The sequence below is a fragment of the Vanrija pseudolonga genome, chromosome 3 (genome assembly GCF_020906515.1).
Source record: "Vanrija pseudolonga chromosome 3, complete sequence".
In the NCBI taxonomy this organism is placed as follows: Eukaryota; Fungi; Basidiomycota; class Tremellomycetes; order Trichosporonales; family Trichosporonaceae; genus Vanrija; species Vanrija pseudolonga.
Genome location: NC_085851.1, coordinates 2,423,241 through 2,436,179, shown reverse-complemented (window position 1 = coordinate 2,436,179; position 12,939 = coordinate 2,423,241). Strand labels below are relative to the sequence as shown.

General features: G+C 61.9%; 5 protein-coding genes across 6 annotated transcripts; 2 read left to right on the top strand and 3 right to left on the bottom strand.

The window, feature by feature from the left end:
- Window positions 1-76: 76 nt before the first annotated feature.
- Window positions 77-2,965, bottom strand: ctsD_0 (Aspartic-type endopeptidase ctsD). The gene is made up of 3 exons (XM_062771047.1): window positions 2,236-2,965; window positions 1,906-2,198; window positions 77-1,811 (listed from the first exon to the last, which is right to left on the bottom strand). The coding sequence occupies exons 1-3, from the start codon at window positions 2,550-2,552 to the stop codon at window positions 253-255; spliced, it is 2,169 nt and encodes a 722-aa protein (XP_062627031.1). The 5' UTR covers window positions 2,553-2,965; the 3' UTR covers window positions 77-252.
- A 911-nt stretch (window positions 2,966-3,876) lies between these two features.
- Window positions 3,877-5,356, top strand: aro4 (Phospho-2-dehydro-3-deoxyheptonate aldolase, tyrosine-inhibited; the record flags this gene model as incomplete). The annotated part of the gene is made up of 6 exons (XM_062771046.1): window positions 3,877-3,988; window positions 4,058-4,110; window positions 4,146-4,166; window positions 4,216-4,317; window positions 4,363-4,753; window positions 4,829-5,356. The coding sequence occupies exons 1-6, from the start codon at window positions 3,956-3,958 to the stop codon at window positions 5,354-5,356; spliced, it is 1,128 nt and encodes a 375-aa protein (XP_062627030.1). The 5' UTR covers window positions 3,877-3,955.
- On the bottom strand, window positions 4,501-7,347 carry Zc3h3_1 (Zinc finger CCCH domain-containing protein 3; the record flags this gene model as incomplete). Of its 2 annotated transcripts, XM_062771044.1 has the most annotated exons (7): window positions 7,258-7,347; window positions 6,849-7,209; window positions 6,629-6,804; window positions 6,477-6,585; window positions 6,380-6,438; window positions 4,829-6,275; window positions 4,501-4,753 (listed from the first exon to the last, which is right to left on the bottom strand). In XM_062771044.1, the coding sequence occupies exons 1-6, from the start codon at window positions 7,322-7,324 to the stop codon at window positions 5,566-5,568; spliced, it is 1,482 nt and encodes a 493-aa protein (XP_062627028.1). In that variant the 5' UTR covers window positions 7,325-7,347. The 2 variants fall into 2 exon arrangements, with proteins under 2 accessions (XP_062627028.1, XP_062627029.1); XM_062771045.1 differs by lacking the exon at window positions 4,501-4,753 and having other exon boundaries at window positions 5,566-6,116.
- A 415-nt stretch (window positions 7,348-7,762) lies between these two features.
- Window positions 7,763-10,474, top strand: rec8 (Meiotic recombination protein rec8; the record flags this gene model as incomplete). The annotated part of the gene is made up of 13 exons (XM_062771043.1): window positions 7,763-7,806; window positions 7,865-7,879; window positions 7,945-8,100; window positions 8,154-8,187; window positions 8,232-8,338; window positions 8,380-8,452; window positions 8,494-8,662; window positions 8,718-8,937; window positions 8,979-9,570; window positions 9,621-9,716; window positions 9,753-10,050; window positions 10,087-10,308; window positions 10,341-10,474. 13 exons carry the CDS (start codon window positions 7,763-7,765, stop codon window positions 10,472-10,474), a joined length of 2,160 nt encoding a protein of 719 aa, XP_062627027.1.
- Window positions 10,475-10,939: 465 nt separating this feature from the next.
- Window positions 10,940-12,691, bottom strand: LOC62_03G004523 (uncharacterized protein; the record flags this gene model as incomplete). Its single annotated transcript, XM_062771042.1, has 1 exon — window positions 10,940-12,691. One exon carries the CDS (start codon window positions 12,689-12,691, stop codon window positions 10,940-10,942), a length of 1,752 nt encoding a protein of 583 aa, XP_062627026.1.
- Window positions 12,692-12,939: the final 248 nt, after the last annotated feature.

The following is a 12,939-nucleotide window of genomic DNA, read 5'->3' as shown; positions in this document are numbered from 1 at the left end:
AGTGTTGCTCGAAATCAGGCGCGAAGTGTAAACAGCGGGAGCAAATTGTCTTGACAACACCCAGGCCCGGGCCTTAGTCCAACTGATGATGCATCATGCTCTTTATTCTTTCCTATGCAGTTTCGTCGCGGGAGATGGGTGGTCATACAAATGACAACTGTCGGCAGGTAGGGTGCGACAGAATAAATACAGGGTGATTAATGTTCGGGGGGGAGGGGAGGGGATACTTGGGACTCTCTACGACAACGCCATCTACCACAGCGCAAATGTCATTAGGACGAGGGCCAAAAACGAGCCGGCTTTGGGGTCAAGGGCACCCGCCGCGCTCGTGTGGTCGGCGGATCCTCCGGGCCAGCCGGGGGGTTTAGCAGACTCGGTCGCACTCGTGTTGCGAGGGAGCGAGATGATGGGGACGGCACTGACGGCGAACGCCGAGCTGTTGCCCAGGCCGATTGCCTGCTGTGCGCCAGTCGGGACGGCAGAGGCGAAGATGTACGACGGCGTCGAGTGGCTTGGGTTGGGCAGCAGCGCGTTGGGGAGCACCGTGTTGATCGTCACTGTCGGGGCGGCCAGGTCAAACGTTGACACGGCCGGTGCGGCAGACGCTGTGCCCGTGGCTGGTGGCGGTGGGGCCGGAGCGTCGCGGATGGGGAGGAAGCCAACCTGCGGAGGCTGCACGCCGTTAATGCCATAGCTGAAGACGGTGTACACGTTCTTGAGGAACGGTGTGCCCAGCTGCCAGTCGATGCCGTCACCCGTGGCCGGGGCAACAACAGGCCACGCCAGACACATTGAGCTGCCAGAGACCGCAGCGTAGATCCAGTCGTCCGGCTGCAGCTGGACATAGCGGCCGCCAAAAGAGAAGCCAAGGGTGGCCTTGGTATTGCAAGGCACAGCCCACTGACCAGCGGCGACCTGGCGGGCGTCGGGAATCTTGGAGAAGAGGCTCACAACATCCTGCTGCGGGCCGTAGATGCCGTTCGTGCCGATGTCAAGGAGAGCAAGAGATGGGACACCAATGGACGCGTAGCTCGAGTTGAGGCCAACAGCCGTGCCGTTAAGCTGCAGGCCAGTAAGCGCGACTGTCCAGTAGAGATACTGCTCGTCCTCAAGCTGGCTCAGTGAGTTCGGTACGCCGTTGGCACTAGGCGCGGGCGCGTCCGAGGTCGAGACCAGAGCGGGTGCGGTGACGGGTTCAGCGGGCACCACGTCCGTGGCCGTGTCGGTGGACGTGTCTGTACCCGTGTTCGTTGCGGTCGTCGCGAGAGACGCCGTGGCCACGGGTAAAGCTGGCCCAAACGGCACAACCGGCCACCACTCAATGTCGGCGAGGGTACGGCCAGTGGTAGTGTTCTCAGAGACGTACTCCTCCGACACGCCGCCAATGGTAAGTGAGCCAGTGTCGAGCTGGTACCGTGCGAGCGTTACCGGCGAGACAGACTGTAACGTGCCAGACGTGGCATTGGCAGACAGATTCCGCGGGGGCGGTGACAGGCCGAGCGCAAAGACCGGGTACTGGATCTCTGGGATGGTCACGAGTGACTCGAGAAGGGTAGGGAGGTAGGCCTGGTGCGCCGCAGCCGGTGGGCCTGTTGGTGCTGCTGCGCTTGCGCTTGCACTGGCGGAGACTGACCCGGAGGAGGGCGCAGCAGCCACAGAAGCCGAAGAAGTGGACGACACGGTGCTCGCAGCACTGGGCACGACGGGAGTCAGGAGGCTGCGCGCAAGAAGCGACAGGCGGGGGAACCCGAAGCCAATCATGCCCGAGATTTGCTGTGACGAGAGCGTGAGGTTTGTCGAGTTGACCAGGCCTGGGCAAGGGTCAGCACTGCCACAAAGGTGACTGTGCGCGCAGAGCGCAGCGCCAAGGGTGCACTGCCGCCACACCTCTCACACACCACTCACCAAACACCTGTCCGTCGATAGTGGTGTGCCCGATTCCCACAAGTTCGCGGGCGGCGAACCCAGACGCGACGGTTCTGTCTGCAAAGCGAGCCGTGAAGCGCGTGCCGTTGCCGTTGACGCTCACAAACGACGACGAGTGGTGAGATGCGTCGTAGTATGGGTTGGCTTGACCCGCCGATGGGCAGTTGGACCCGCACAGCGTCGAGGCGAGGAGCAAGTCCGAGCTGCCAGTGTCGAGCTGGAGGGGGTACGCAACGGGAGGGTTGCCAAACGCGATGGGAACGACGTACGTGCTGGGCAGTGTGAGCGGTGTTGCCTGGGAGGACTTACGACTGGGCCGAGCCGAGCGCGATGATGGAGCCGTTGAGCGCGGCGGTGCCTGCGCGCTTGGCATGGGGCTCGTCGGCGGCGGCGACGTGCTCACGCACGTGGAGCTCGAAGGCACTGACGCCGACACCAGGCACAGGCGCTGCGTCGCGGCGCTGCATGTGGTTGGACCGCGGACGGGGGAGGTATCCCTCTGGTACGGCGCGGCGTGCCGGTGCATGGCCGGCCGCGAATGCGCGCAGCTCGGCAGCGTCGACGGACGCCGCGTCGGCCTGCGCGAGCGGCAGGCCGAGTGCCAGGACGGCGAGGTGGAGGAGCATGGGGAATGTTGTTGTTGTGATGGTGAGTGTCCGAGTGTCGGTCGGGTATTAATGTGTGCGCATAGAGAGGGAGTGTGGGTGATGGGAGAGGGGGTCGGGGCGAGGGTCACAGCTGCTTCTGGGCTGCTGCTCGATGCTGGCTACTGGTGCTGCTGCAAGAGAGAGATGTGCAAGGTGTGATGAAGCAACAGAAGCAGTGTTAAAAGTGGCCGTGTTGCGGCGTCGCGGCGTCACTGGTGCAGTTGGTGCGCAGTCGGCTCCTGGCAACTAGTCGTCGGCACGGCAACGAGGAACGGCACGATGAAACCAAAATTCAGTGGCGTCCTTGTCGGGGCGAGACGGTGCCGCGCAATGTGATGCAGAGAATGAGAACGAGTGTGTGTTGTTGCGAGGTGCAGGTGCGAATGCGAGAGAGTGAGTGAGTGAGATGAATGCGACGTCGAAGCGTCACTCCACTGCCCGCCCTTGTGCTGCGCGCCGGTGATGGACGCTGTTTGCCATCTTTGGCTAGCAGTCGTCGCAAGTCACGAGGCACGTGAAAACCCAAGTGGCACTGGCACGGCACTGCGGCACATGGCCTTGCTCCCCTTGCATCCCTTGCACGACGACTTCACGACCGCAAGCTCGTGGCGATGACGATGACGCCCAGCCAGATCGCGCACTCGGCAAAAGGCTGCAGAGCAGAGATCTATCACGCCTGCATCTAGTTACCGCTGCGTGCGCGATCTGGCGGTTCGTGGCGGCAGCAGCGGTGTCGCGGTCTGCCAGCGCCGCGACTCTGCTGCCCTCATTCCTCCTTCCTCCTTCCTCGTGCTTGTCCGCCAGCAGGCAGCTTGGCACGGCTCTTAACCCTCGCCGCGAGCGCGGAGCCGACTCGAACTCATGTACCAGCCTACGCGTGCTCGTAGCCCGCAAGTCGCAGCTCGCCTCGCCTCACCTCGCCCCGCCCCTTCCCTTGATTCAAGAGTTCTCGTCGCAGTTGTAACCCTCCCTGACAACACAGCACCACTATGGTTCCATCGTCGTCTCTACGGCCGCCATGACCAACCAACAGTAACGATGTGAATGCACAGCGGACTCATGCCGAGGTTCTACGCCGCTTCTAGGCCGTTCAGTCATCGCGCATGCATGGTTTCGGGTGACATTTCCGCGTGTGCACGTGGGCAAGTGTCAGGCTCATGCTTTCACCCTAACACACCCGCTCCTACCGCTTACACGCCTGGCGAGATTTCCGAGCACCACCATGTTTCAGGCACCACTATGCTGCAGCCAGGCTGATCATTTTGAGTCGACCAAGGAAAAGTGATCCGAACATCACCACGACGGCTACCCGAAAGAAATACAAAGGGAGGGACAGGCATCTCGTCCATCTCACTACACACCCACACCACACCCACACAAACATGCGCCCATTGTCCCCCGTTTCCGTCCGCGACGTGAGCATCACCGCTAGCAGCAGCACGAGCCAGGCAGGTGACTCGCAGCACGAGCTGACGCCGCCACAGGCCGCCGAGATCCTCGACGACAGGCGTGTCAAGAACATCCGCCCGCTCATCCCGTACGTCCGACATTAAGGCAGTTGCTGACCTTTAGCCCCCAGATCCTTGTCGAGGAGTGAGTTGGCCAGGCGACGCCTACCGGAGCACCCCACCTGACAGCACAGGATCCCCCTCACCCTCCGCGGCGCGCAGACCGTCATCGATGGCCGCAAGCAGATTGAGAACATCATCAAGGGCGACGACGACAGGCTACTCGTCATTGTCGGGTGCGTGGAGCGTTGCAGGCCGCATCGCATCAGCTAACGTCCCAGCCCCTGCTCGGTCCACAATGTCGAGCAGGCGCTCATCTACGCCCGCGAGCTCAAGAAGTACGCCGACACGGTCGACGACGACCTCATGATCGTCATGCGCGTCTATTTTGAGAAGCCCCGTACCACGGTTGGCTGGAAGGGCCTCATCAACGACCCCGACATGAACGGCTCGTACCAGATCAACCGCGGCCTCAAGACGGCCCGCAAGCTGCTTCTCGACATTGCCGAGATGGGCCTCCCCACCGCCGGCGAGTTCCTCGACGTCATCTCGCCCCAGTTCCTTGCCGACCTCTCGTCGTGGGGCGCCATCGGCGCCCGTACCACCGAGTCCCAGGTGCACCGTGAGCTTACTTCTGCTCTCTCCATGTCGGTCGGCTTCAAGAACGGTACCGTGAGTGTCGAATCGAGTCGAGTCGAGCCCTAGTGCCACAGGCGGCCCGTGCTAACTCGCCCCCCTTTCTTTCAGGACGGCTCGATTGACATTGCCGTCGACGCTATCAAGGCCGCTGCCGCCGGCCACACCTTCCTCTCGGTCACCAAGCAGGGCCTCACTGCGATCGTCGAGACGTCGGGCAACCCCTCGACGCACGTCATCCTCCGCGGCTCGACCAAGGGCCCCAACTTCAGCGCCGAGCACGTCAGCGCCGCCGCCGAGAAGCTCAAGAAGGCCGGCCTCGTCCCCCGCCTCATGGTCGACTGCTCGCACGGCAACTCGTCAAAGCAGCACATCAAGCAGCTCGAGGTCGGCAAGGACATTGCCGAGCAGCTCGCCAACGGCCCCACCGCCCAGCAGCTCCTCGGTGTCATGATCGAGTCCAACATCAACGAGGGAAGGCAGAACATTCCCCCCGAGGGTCCTTCGGGCCTCCTCTACGGTGTCTCCATCACCGACGCCTGCATCTCGCTCGAGCAGACCTTCCCCCTCCTCAACGAGCTGGCTGCCGGTGTCCGCGCCCGCCGCGAAAACGTCAAGGCCAGACTCTCGAGGGCGTAAGCCGAGTTGTTGTAGAAGTTGTCAAAAGCGGGTCAGTGTGCCAAGTGCACCCTCGCAGTACGGTAGTTTCACGCATATGCATTTGGAATGCTCTTTTGTCTTTTTATTATTCAACAGAAAAAATGTAACAGTGTGTGTGGTGGGTGTGTGTGGGGTGGGTGTCACAGTGTATATGCCAATGCGAGTGTCTATGTACAGTTGTGTGGCCATTACACGGCGCCAAGGACTTGGAGCTCGTCGTCGTCGTCCGTGTCGATGGCAGAGGGCGACGAGGGGTCTTGGGGCTTACCTGAGTCCTCTTCAACAGACTCGTCCTCGTCCATCTCCTCGTCGCTGTCGTCGCCAGCCTCCTCATCGCTGTCCTCCTCGTCCTCCTCGTCATCCTCATCATCCTCATCCTCATCCGTCTCCGAGAACACCTCGCCTGGGAAGCCAATGAACTCTGATTGGTCATCAAACGCGGCGGGTGCAGCACCAGAGCTAGTAGGACGAGCAGCAGCCGGAGCGGCCGCTGCCACCGCCGCAGCGGTCTTCTTGGCCTTCTCGGCACGGAGGATGTGGCGAAGACCACACCTCGCGCCGCGAGAACACGTCCCCTTGTCATGGAACTCTGGGCATTCCCAGATGTGGAGCTCGGGACAGGTGCCTGCCTCCTCATCACACCAGCCTTCACGGGCAAACGCCTCGCACACGGGCGCGTCGTCGGCAACACGTACATGGGGGAACTTGCACTTGTCCCCCTTGTAGCAGGTTGATGTGGCTTGGAAGCGAGCACACGAGGGAGCATTGTGGGCGGACGGAGTGTGGGACAGAGGACAGTTGTTTCCCCGGTCACACTTGTCGTACATGAATGCCGGGCAGATTGCAATGCGTCCAGGCGTGTGCTTGTAAGGACAGGTCAAAGCTCGTTCGCAGCGGCCTGTAAAGTAAGTAGGGCGTTAGTGTCAATCCCAAAGTGCAGTGAGAACGCCCAGGTCGATCGAAAGAGGCTTGAGCCTCTCCTTGCCGGTCGCCGGCACGCACCCGTCTTGGTCCAGTACCGGCAGGGCTTCTTGGCCTGCTCGGCACGCCGCGCCGCAAGTCTGTGTGGTTAGTATTGCTTCCGCGTGGGCAAACGCACGTCGACCTTGACACGAGGTCTCCGCGCTTCGTGCGGCGGTACTGCTCGCCAGCGTACTTGAGCGACTGGCGAGTTGGCGTGGAAGTGGCATTCTTCTTGGGCTCGAGTTCTGCGTGGTGAGTGCTGCACAGCAGAGGGCGATTAGCACCTACCTTGAAGGCGGACGAGCTTCTGGCCATCCTCGGCAAACTCGAAGATGACACCGTCGATCACCACGCGCTTGCCTTGTGTGCCGCCCGGTGATGAATCTGTGGACGACTGCAGCACTTGGATGTGAGCAGGCACCTTGGGCGGGCGAGGTGGTCGTGGTCTAGATGACAGCTTGTTGCTGAGCGTGTCAGCTGGGAACGCGTCGTGTTACCGGCAGCTTACCTCTTGTCCACGGTCATCAAGCTCATGTTCCCCCCCTTGCTCGTCTTCTTGACCCAGTTGCTCGACTCCGCAGCAGGCTTGGGGGCGGCATCCTCCACAGGTGGGGTGACCTCGCCCTCCTCTCTCTCGCTTGGACCAGTCGTGGGACGATCAACAGGGGTACTTGATCCAGATGCGTTGTTTCCTCTCAAGTCAAGCGAGTACGACCCTCCACGACCACGCCCGCCGCGGCCTCGGCCACCGCGTCCGCGAGGCGCACCACGGTACGAGCTCCCACGGGAAGGGTAGCCGCGGTACGGGTGGTAGCTAGACTGGTGGTGGTGGCTGCTCGAGGAAGACTGCGAGTAGGACGTGATTGCGCCTGGTGAGTGTTAGCTGGTGATCAGGCTACGTACGGGATTGCACCAACCTGATAGCTTGGCTATCTCCTGCTGCAGGAGCAGCTTCTGTCTCTCTGCTGCTGACATTGGCGGCATGTTGCGCGTTGGTGATCAAGAATGATGAGGAAGATGAATGACAAACACACAATCAAGTTGGATGGACGGACCTTGTGCTCTTGCCACCAGAGACGATTGGTGGTGTCGAATTTGTTCGATCCCTCTCGTTTAGGATGCTGAGTGGCAAAGTGGCATTCACGCTGCACTTTACGCACGGACCGCCTTCCCTCGCGGCCTCGCGGCGGCGGCGACGCGTCCTACCATCCAGAATGATGCGCGTCGCGTGTGTCGAGAAGGGGCGCAGCGTGCGGTGTGCAACATGCAGGAGTAGCACCAGGCTGCCTTGACTCAACCGCCCGTCTTCCCTCTTGCCACCCAACCTCGTCTCCCCCCTTTCTCCTCTTCACAACCTTTCCCACTTCTCGCTGTCACTCTCATCAATCCTCTTCTCATTGCCCAAAATCATCACCACCCGCCATGTTCTACCCCGAAGACTTCATAATAACCAAAAAGGGGTCCAAGTGAGTGCCCCTGGAGCGTTACACCCTTGCTCGCCATCACTGACACACACGCACACAGCCTGGGCATCATTTGGTGAGTTCGGCGCCTATTCGCACCAGCCACAATGACCCCCTTCGCCTCCTCACTCACACACTCAGGCTCATGGGCACCCTCGGCCCGCGAGACAAGAAGCTCGGACGCAACTCAAAGGCCATCACCAATGTGAAGATTTCACGCGTGTGCGACGATATTGCCGAGCCGCCCGAGCCCATGTCACTGCGCTTGAGCAGTCATTTACTTGTCGGCGTTACTCGGTGAGCATCGAGCTGCGGTGTGAGTGGTATCAGCTCTGATGCTCACAAAACAGTGTCTACGGCCGCAATTATGGCATCTTTGCTGCGGTAGGGGAGACGGTCGCGAGGGAAGGTCACTGACTCTACCATAGGAGGTGCAGAACTTCCACACGCTCCTCCGTCGCTCCGAGGCGTCACTCGCCACTGGCAAGGGCCCCAACAACGGTGGCATTGACCTCCCCGGAGGAGGTATCAGCCGGTGAGCTGGAAAAGGGATCCAGTGCACAGCTAACCTCCCAGGATCGACCAGATCACCTTCGCCGCTTTCAACCCCGACATCGACGCCATCACCAATTTTGACTTCGAGTTCATCGTGAGTCGAACTGCCATCGACGGAGAAAGTTAACCTCGCAGAACTGGAACGACCCGAACTTTGGCCCAGTGGCGAACAACCGCAAGCGCCGTGCAAGCTCCAAGTTATCGTCCCTCCCGACTCAGCCGACACAGGAGGAGAGTGAGGACGAGGATGACGAAGATGGGGAGGACCATACTGGCCGCGTGAACCGCAAGCGCAGGCGCACTGGTGGGGAGGACTGGCAGTGATCTGGGCTAACATCAAGGCACCCCGCTCTTTGCAGGATCCCAGGACCTCCACCACCGCGGTTACAGCCACGACCGTGACGACGATAGCAACCTCGACTCGATTCTCAAGGACGCGCTCGACCAGCAGGAGTTTGAGCCAATGGACCTCGGATTAGACGCGGACCTCTTCATGCCCCCTAGCGACGACTTCAGTGCCGGTGGCAACATGTTTGACGGTCCCGGGGACTTTGGCATGCTGGACATGAACTTCAACCAGTGAGGCAGAGCGCTGTTCGGCATGAGCTGAAGAGCCGCAGTGACAACCTGAACCAGGTGTCGCCCCTGAAGAGCGCCATAAAGAAGAGGAAGACTGCAGACGATGAGAGCAGCGAGACTGCCTCTGACGTCGAGGAGAATCTTAAGGTCGACCCAAAGGTCAAGAAGACTCGCAAGAAGAAGGTCAAGCGTGTTACATTCGACGAGGTGAGGGGCAAACTGGGAATAAAGCTGACCACCAAGGACATCGAGTTCAACCTCAACCAGACCAACTTTGGAGGTTACGAAGCCGAGATGGCCCGGCAGAAGACGGCCGTGGAGGCCAAGAAGCGTGACAAGGAACTCGACATTAAGGCCAAGGCTATGGTGGATGGCGCCGGTCTCTGGATCACCTGTCAGCTTAGCAGTCCCGTGTTGAAGCTGACGAGCACAGTCCTTGACGAAGACATGGCCGCCTTGTTCGCGACAATGGCCCAGCCACCCAAGTTCGGCTGGGAGATCGACGCCGAGAACCCCAGCAGCTCCAAGACGACGCCCGAGAAGTCACCAAGCCTGGAAGAGCGTCCCCCACAGAACCCCACGGACGTCTTCGGCGAGATGCACATGATCGACGATGCTCCTTTCATGGAGATGGTGAATGACAAACTGCGCCAAGCGCTTACTTGCGACAGAACGACCTCCAGCTGCCCGGCTCGGAAGACGCATTCTTCCGTCGCACCCCCAGCGAAGTGCCCGATGAAGTCGGCCGTCGCTTCTCCCAGCACAGCCAGCAGCTTCCGGTAAGTGACCATTTGTCGCAGATCTGACAAGCCCAGTGGGACGGCGTCGCCTCGAGCGACTTTGGAGGCCTCGACTACCCCGACGGTCTTCGCTCCAGCATCACACCGATGAGCGCGCGCATCAGTCTCATGACTCCACTGGAGAAGCGGTTAGCTAACCCGACGTGCTTCGAAGCTAACACCATCAGCATTCGCTCTGGAAACGCCAAGAAGTCGATCAGCGGCTCAGTCAATCGTCCTCGTCAGCGTTCCCGCTCCGGCTCACTCCTCAGTCACATGGCCGACGACGAGGAGCTGATGCTGTTCAAGGGAAATGATGACGATGACCGGGAGCGTGGGTCCACGGAGTATTGCTGAGCTGACCCATCAGTGCCAGACCACAACGTCAGCGCCTCGCAGCTCTACGACGAGAATGACCGCAACCCGTTCAGCCCCGTCATGCTCGCGACGCTCGAGACGCAGTGCCGCAGCTTCTTCACATTCGTCGAGACGGAGATGATCCGCAAGGAGGTCGACGAGCTCGAGTTTGACGAACTCGTGGACCGCGGCGCCACGAAGCGTGTGGCAGCGGCTGCATTCTACAACTGCCTCAGTGAGTCTGCCACAAGTTCACGCTGACCCAAGCGCTCGCGACCAAGGCGATTCTGTCCGTGCACCAGCCGGAGCGTCAGGTCCTCGACTACGACGACGAGGACGAGCCGCCGACCGAGCAGCCCATCACCATCCGCATCGCTCCTCGCCCCATGGCCGCGGAGTAAGCGCACGCACAATCTTTGTGAAGTCGGTCCAGTCCAGGGTGGCGCCTCTGGCCCCCATCACCACCATCTGCATTGCCCCCATGTGATAGTACAGAAAGTCAGAAGAGATGCACGTATACTGTGAATTGCGCTCGTGCAGCGAAGACGAACACGTCAGCAGTTGTTCGGCCGACCTGTCGCCAGACGACCTGGCCTAGTCAGTAAACGCCACCTCCCAGCCACCTGTCTCAGCCGCCGTCGCGTCGTCGTTGGTACAACAGCCAGTGGCTAGTGCATGCGTGCGTGTGTGGGACCTGCCCGATAGTGTATGGTACAGGTATCCCCGGGGAAGGGGTGAGGGAGTGTATATGCAGTGCAATGTGGTTGGTGGCGTGAGGGGGCAGAGTTATGACGGTGTTGTAGTAGTAGTGTAGAATTCCAGAAGACCAAGAGACGTTCGTACGTTCGTGAGTGAGCGAGACAAGACTACCTCGCCTGTCCGGGCTCGCCGTAAATGTCGCCATACGCAGGGGGGAGGTGGAGCTCTTCGTCGTCGTCGTGCGGGGGCACGGCGTCCTGGAACGCGACGCCGGCGTCGGCGTGGCGGATGATGGTCATGCCGCGGGAGAGGGACGAGCCGGACGTGGGCGCGGTAGGCGAGGGCTCGGGGGAGCTGCCGGCCGTGTATGGCAGTGCGGAGGGCCGGTCGAGCTGGTTGGCGTTCACGGCCGCCACGGGCATCGGGCGCACAAAGCCCTGCACGAGTGGGCGCACGGCCGAGCCGCCAGTGTACGTTGCTGGGGATGACGCGGCCGACGCGAGGCCCGAGCGTGGCGCCATGCGTGTCGCGTACGGCGCCTGGTATTCTGATGATGGGCTTGGACCAGTGTTGGACCAGTACGCCGCGTTTGACGACGACGGCGCGGGAGAAAGCGCCGAGCTGGGCTCGGACCACTGCCCGCCCTTGGCGTCGACGACCAGTCTCGGCGGCAGGGGCCGGCGCGCGACGACAGCCGTGTGCGGTCCAGTCGCCCCGTTGACCGACGCCGCGGTAGAGGACGTCGTAGACACGTACGTGCCCGTCTGCGAGCCGCCGAAAGTCCCCTCGTTGGCCGCGTATCCGCCAAAGGTGGACGCACCAGCCGAAGTTAACGGGTAGCCGTTGAATGTACCCCCGACGTCGTATCCCGCCGTGCTGCCATGTACAGAGTTGACGAACGGCGCGCTCGCCGAGCGGACGGCGCTGCCAGGCGCTGGGCGCACCGCGCCGCCGCCACCACCCATGGGCGGCAGGAACGCAGGGTGGCTGGCGGCACCTCCAAACGTGCCGTGGTCGTGCGCGGACCACGTCGATCCCGGGTCGTGCTCGAGCGAGTATTCAGAGTTGGGGCGGCTCACGGTGCTCATGGTGCGCGCGCCGGCCGTGCTGCCCGCGACGGCCCAGACGTCCATCTCCGAGTTGTCCGTCCAGGCGGTGCTGGCGCGGTCGTTGGACTCGGAGCGGTAGAATGCCTGCGGGGGCGCGAGGGCCTGCGCGTGCGCATTGGCGTTGCGTGCCGCGGCGCCGGAGCGCACGACGCTGTCGCGCGCCTCGTGGCTCGTCAGTGCGTGGCGCGGGATAGTGGAGGTCGGGAGCGGGCGCTGCTGCTTTTGTTGCTGCTGCTGCGCAGCCGCGGCGTCGTCTGAGCGCGTGTATCCTGCGTTTGAGCGACGCCATTCAATGCCCATGCCGAACGCGTCGTCGTCGTCACCGCGCCGCTTGCGCTGCCGCGCGAAGAGCCAGCAGCAGCCGAGCACGGAGGCGATGAGGACCACGCCGCCGACGATGACACCGACAAGCACGGGCGTGGAGAAGGGCAGCCCGTTGCCCGATTTGGGCGTGTAGGATGCCGGGATCGAGGTGCCGGACGGCGCGACAGAGGACGACGACAGGTCAAGAGAGGTCGAGTTGGAAGGAAGGGGTGAGGGCGAGGAAGACGACGACGCGAGTGGCGGCGGGAGCGAGGACGGGCTCGATACTGCCGAGGACGGCGGCGGCGGGTCAATCGTCGGCGCTACGCTTGACGGCGCAGGCGTGTGGGGCAAGACTGTCGTCGTGGGCGAGATGGACGGCGCGACGCCAATGGGCGCGATGGTCGTCGTCTTGGCCGAGGGCGGCTTGGGCGTGGGCGGCAGGCCGGCCGTGACTGCGCCGCCTCCGCCGACGATGATTCCTCCTCCGGCGGCGTTGTCCGCCATGGTTGGGGTGAGTGTGGTGGTAGTGGTGCGCGGCGGGTGTTGGTGGTGTTGTTGTTGTTAAAAAGAGCGTCAAGACATGAAGGAGAGTGTTGTTGGTGGTGGTTGCGTGTGTGTTGTGTCGTTGAGACAACAGTTGCAGCAGCAGCTCAGTCGCCGCTGACCACCAGAGCAGAGAGACAAAAGCAACGAAGGAAGGAAGGAAGGCACCCAAACTCGGCTCCCAGTAACGGTAACGTTGGCATGGACAG

What these genes read in the sequence shown, in the direction of transcription:
- ctsD_0 (XM_062771047.1), bottom strand. Translation starts at nt 2,552, where the DNA reads ATGCTCCTCCACCTCGCCGTCCTGGCACTCGGCCTGCCGCTCGCGCAG. An exon ending in GCGCTCGGCTCGGCCCAGTC is followed by an intron (nt 2,199 to 2,235) that starts GTAAGTCCTCCC and finishes CACACTGCCCAG; the next exon opens with CACGTACGTCGTTCCCATCG. An exon ending in TATCGACGGACAGGTGTTTG is followed by an intron (nt 1,812 to 1,905) that starts GTGAGTGGTGTG and finishes ACCCTTGCCCAG; the next exon opens with GCCTGGTCAACTCGACAAAC.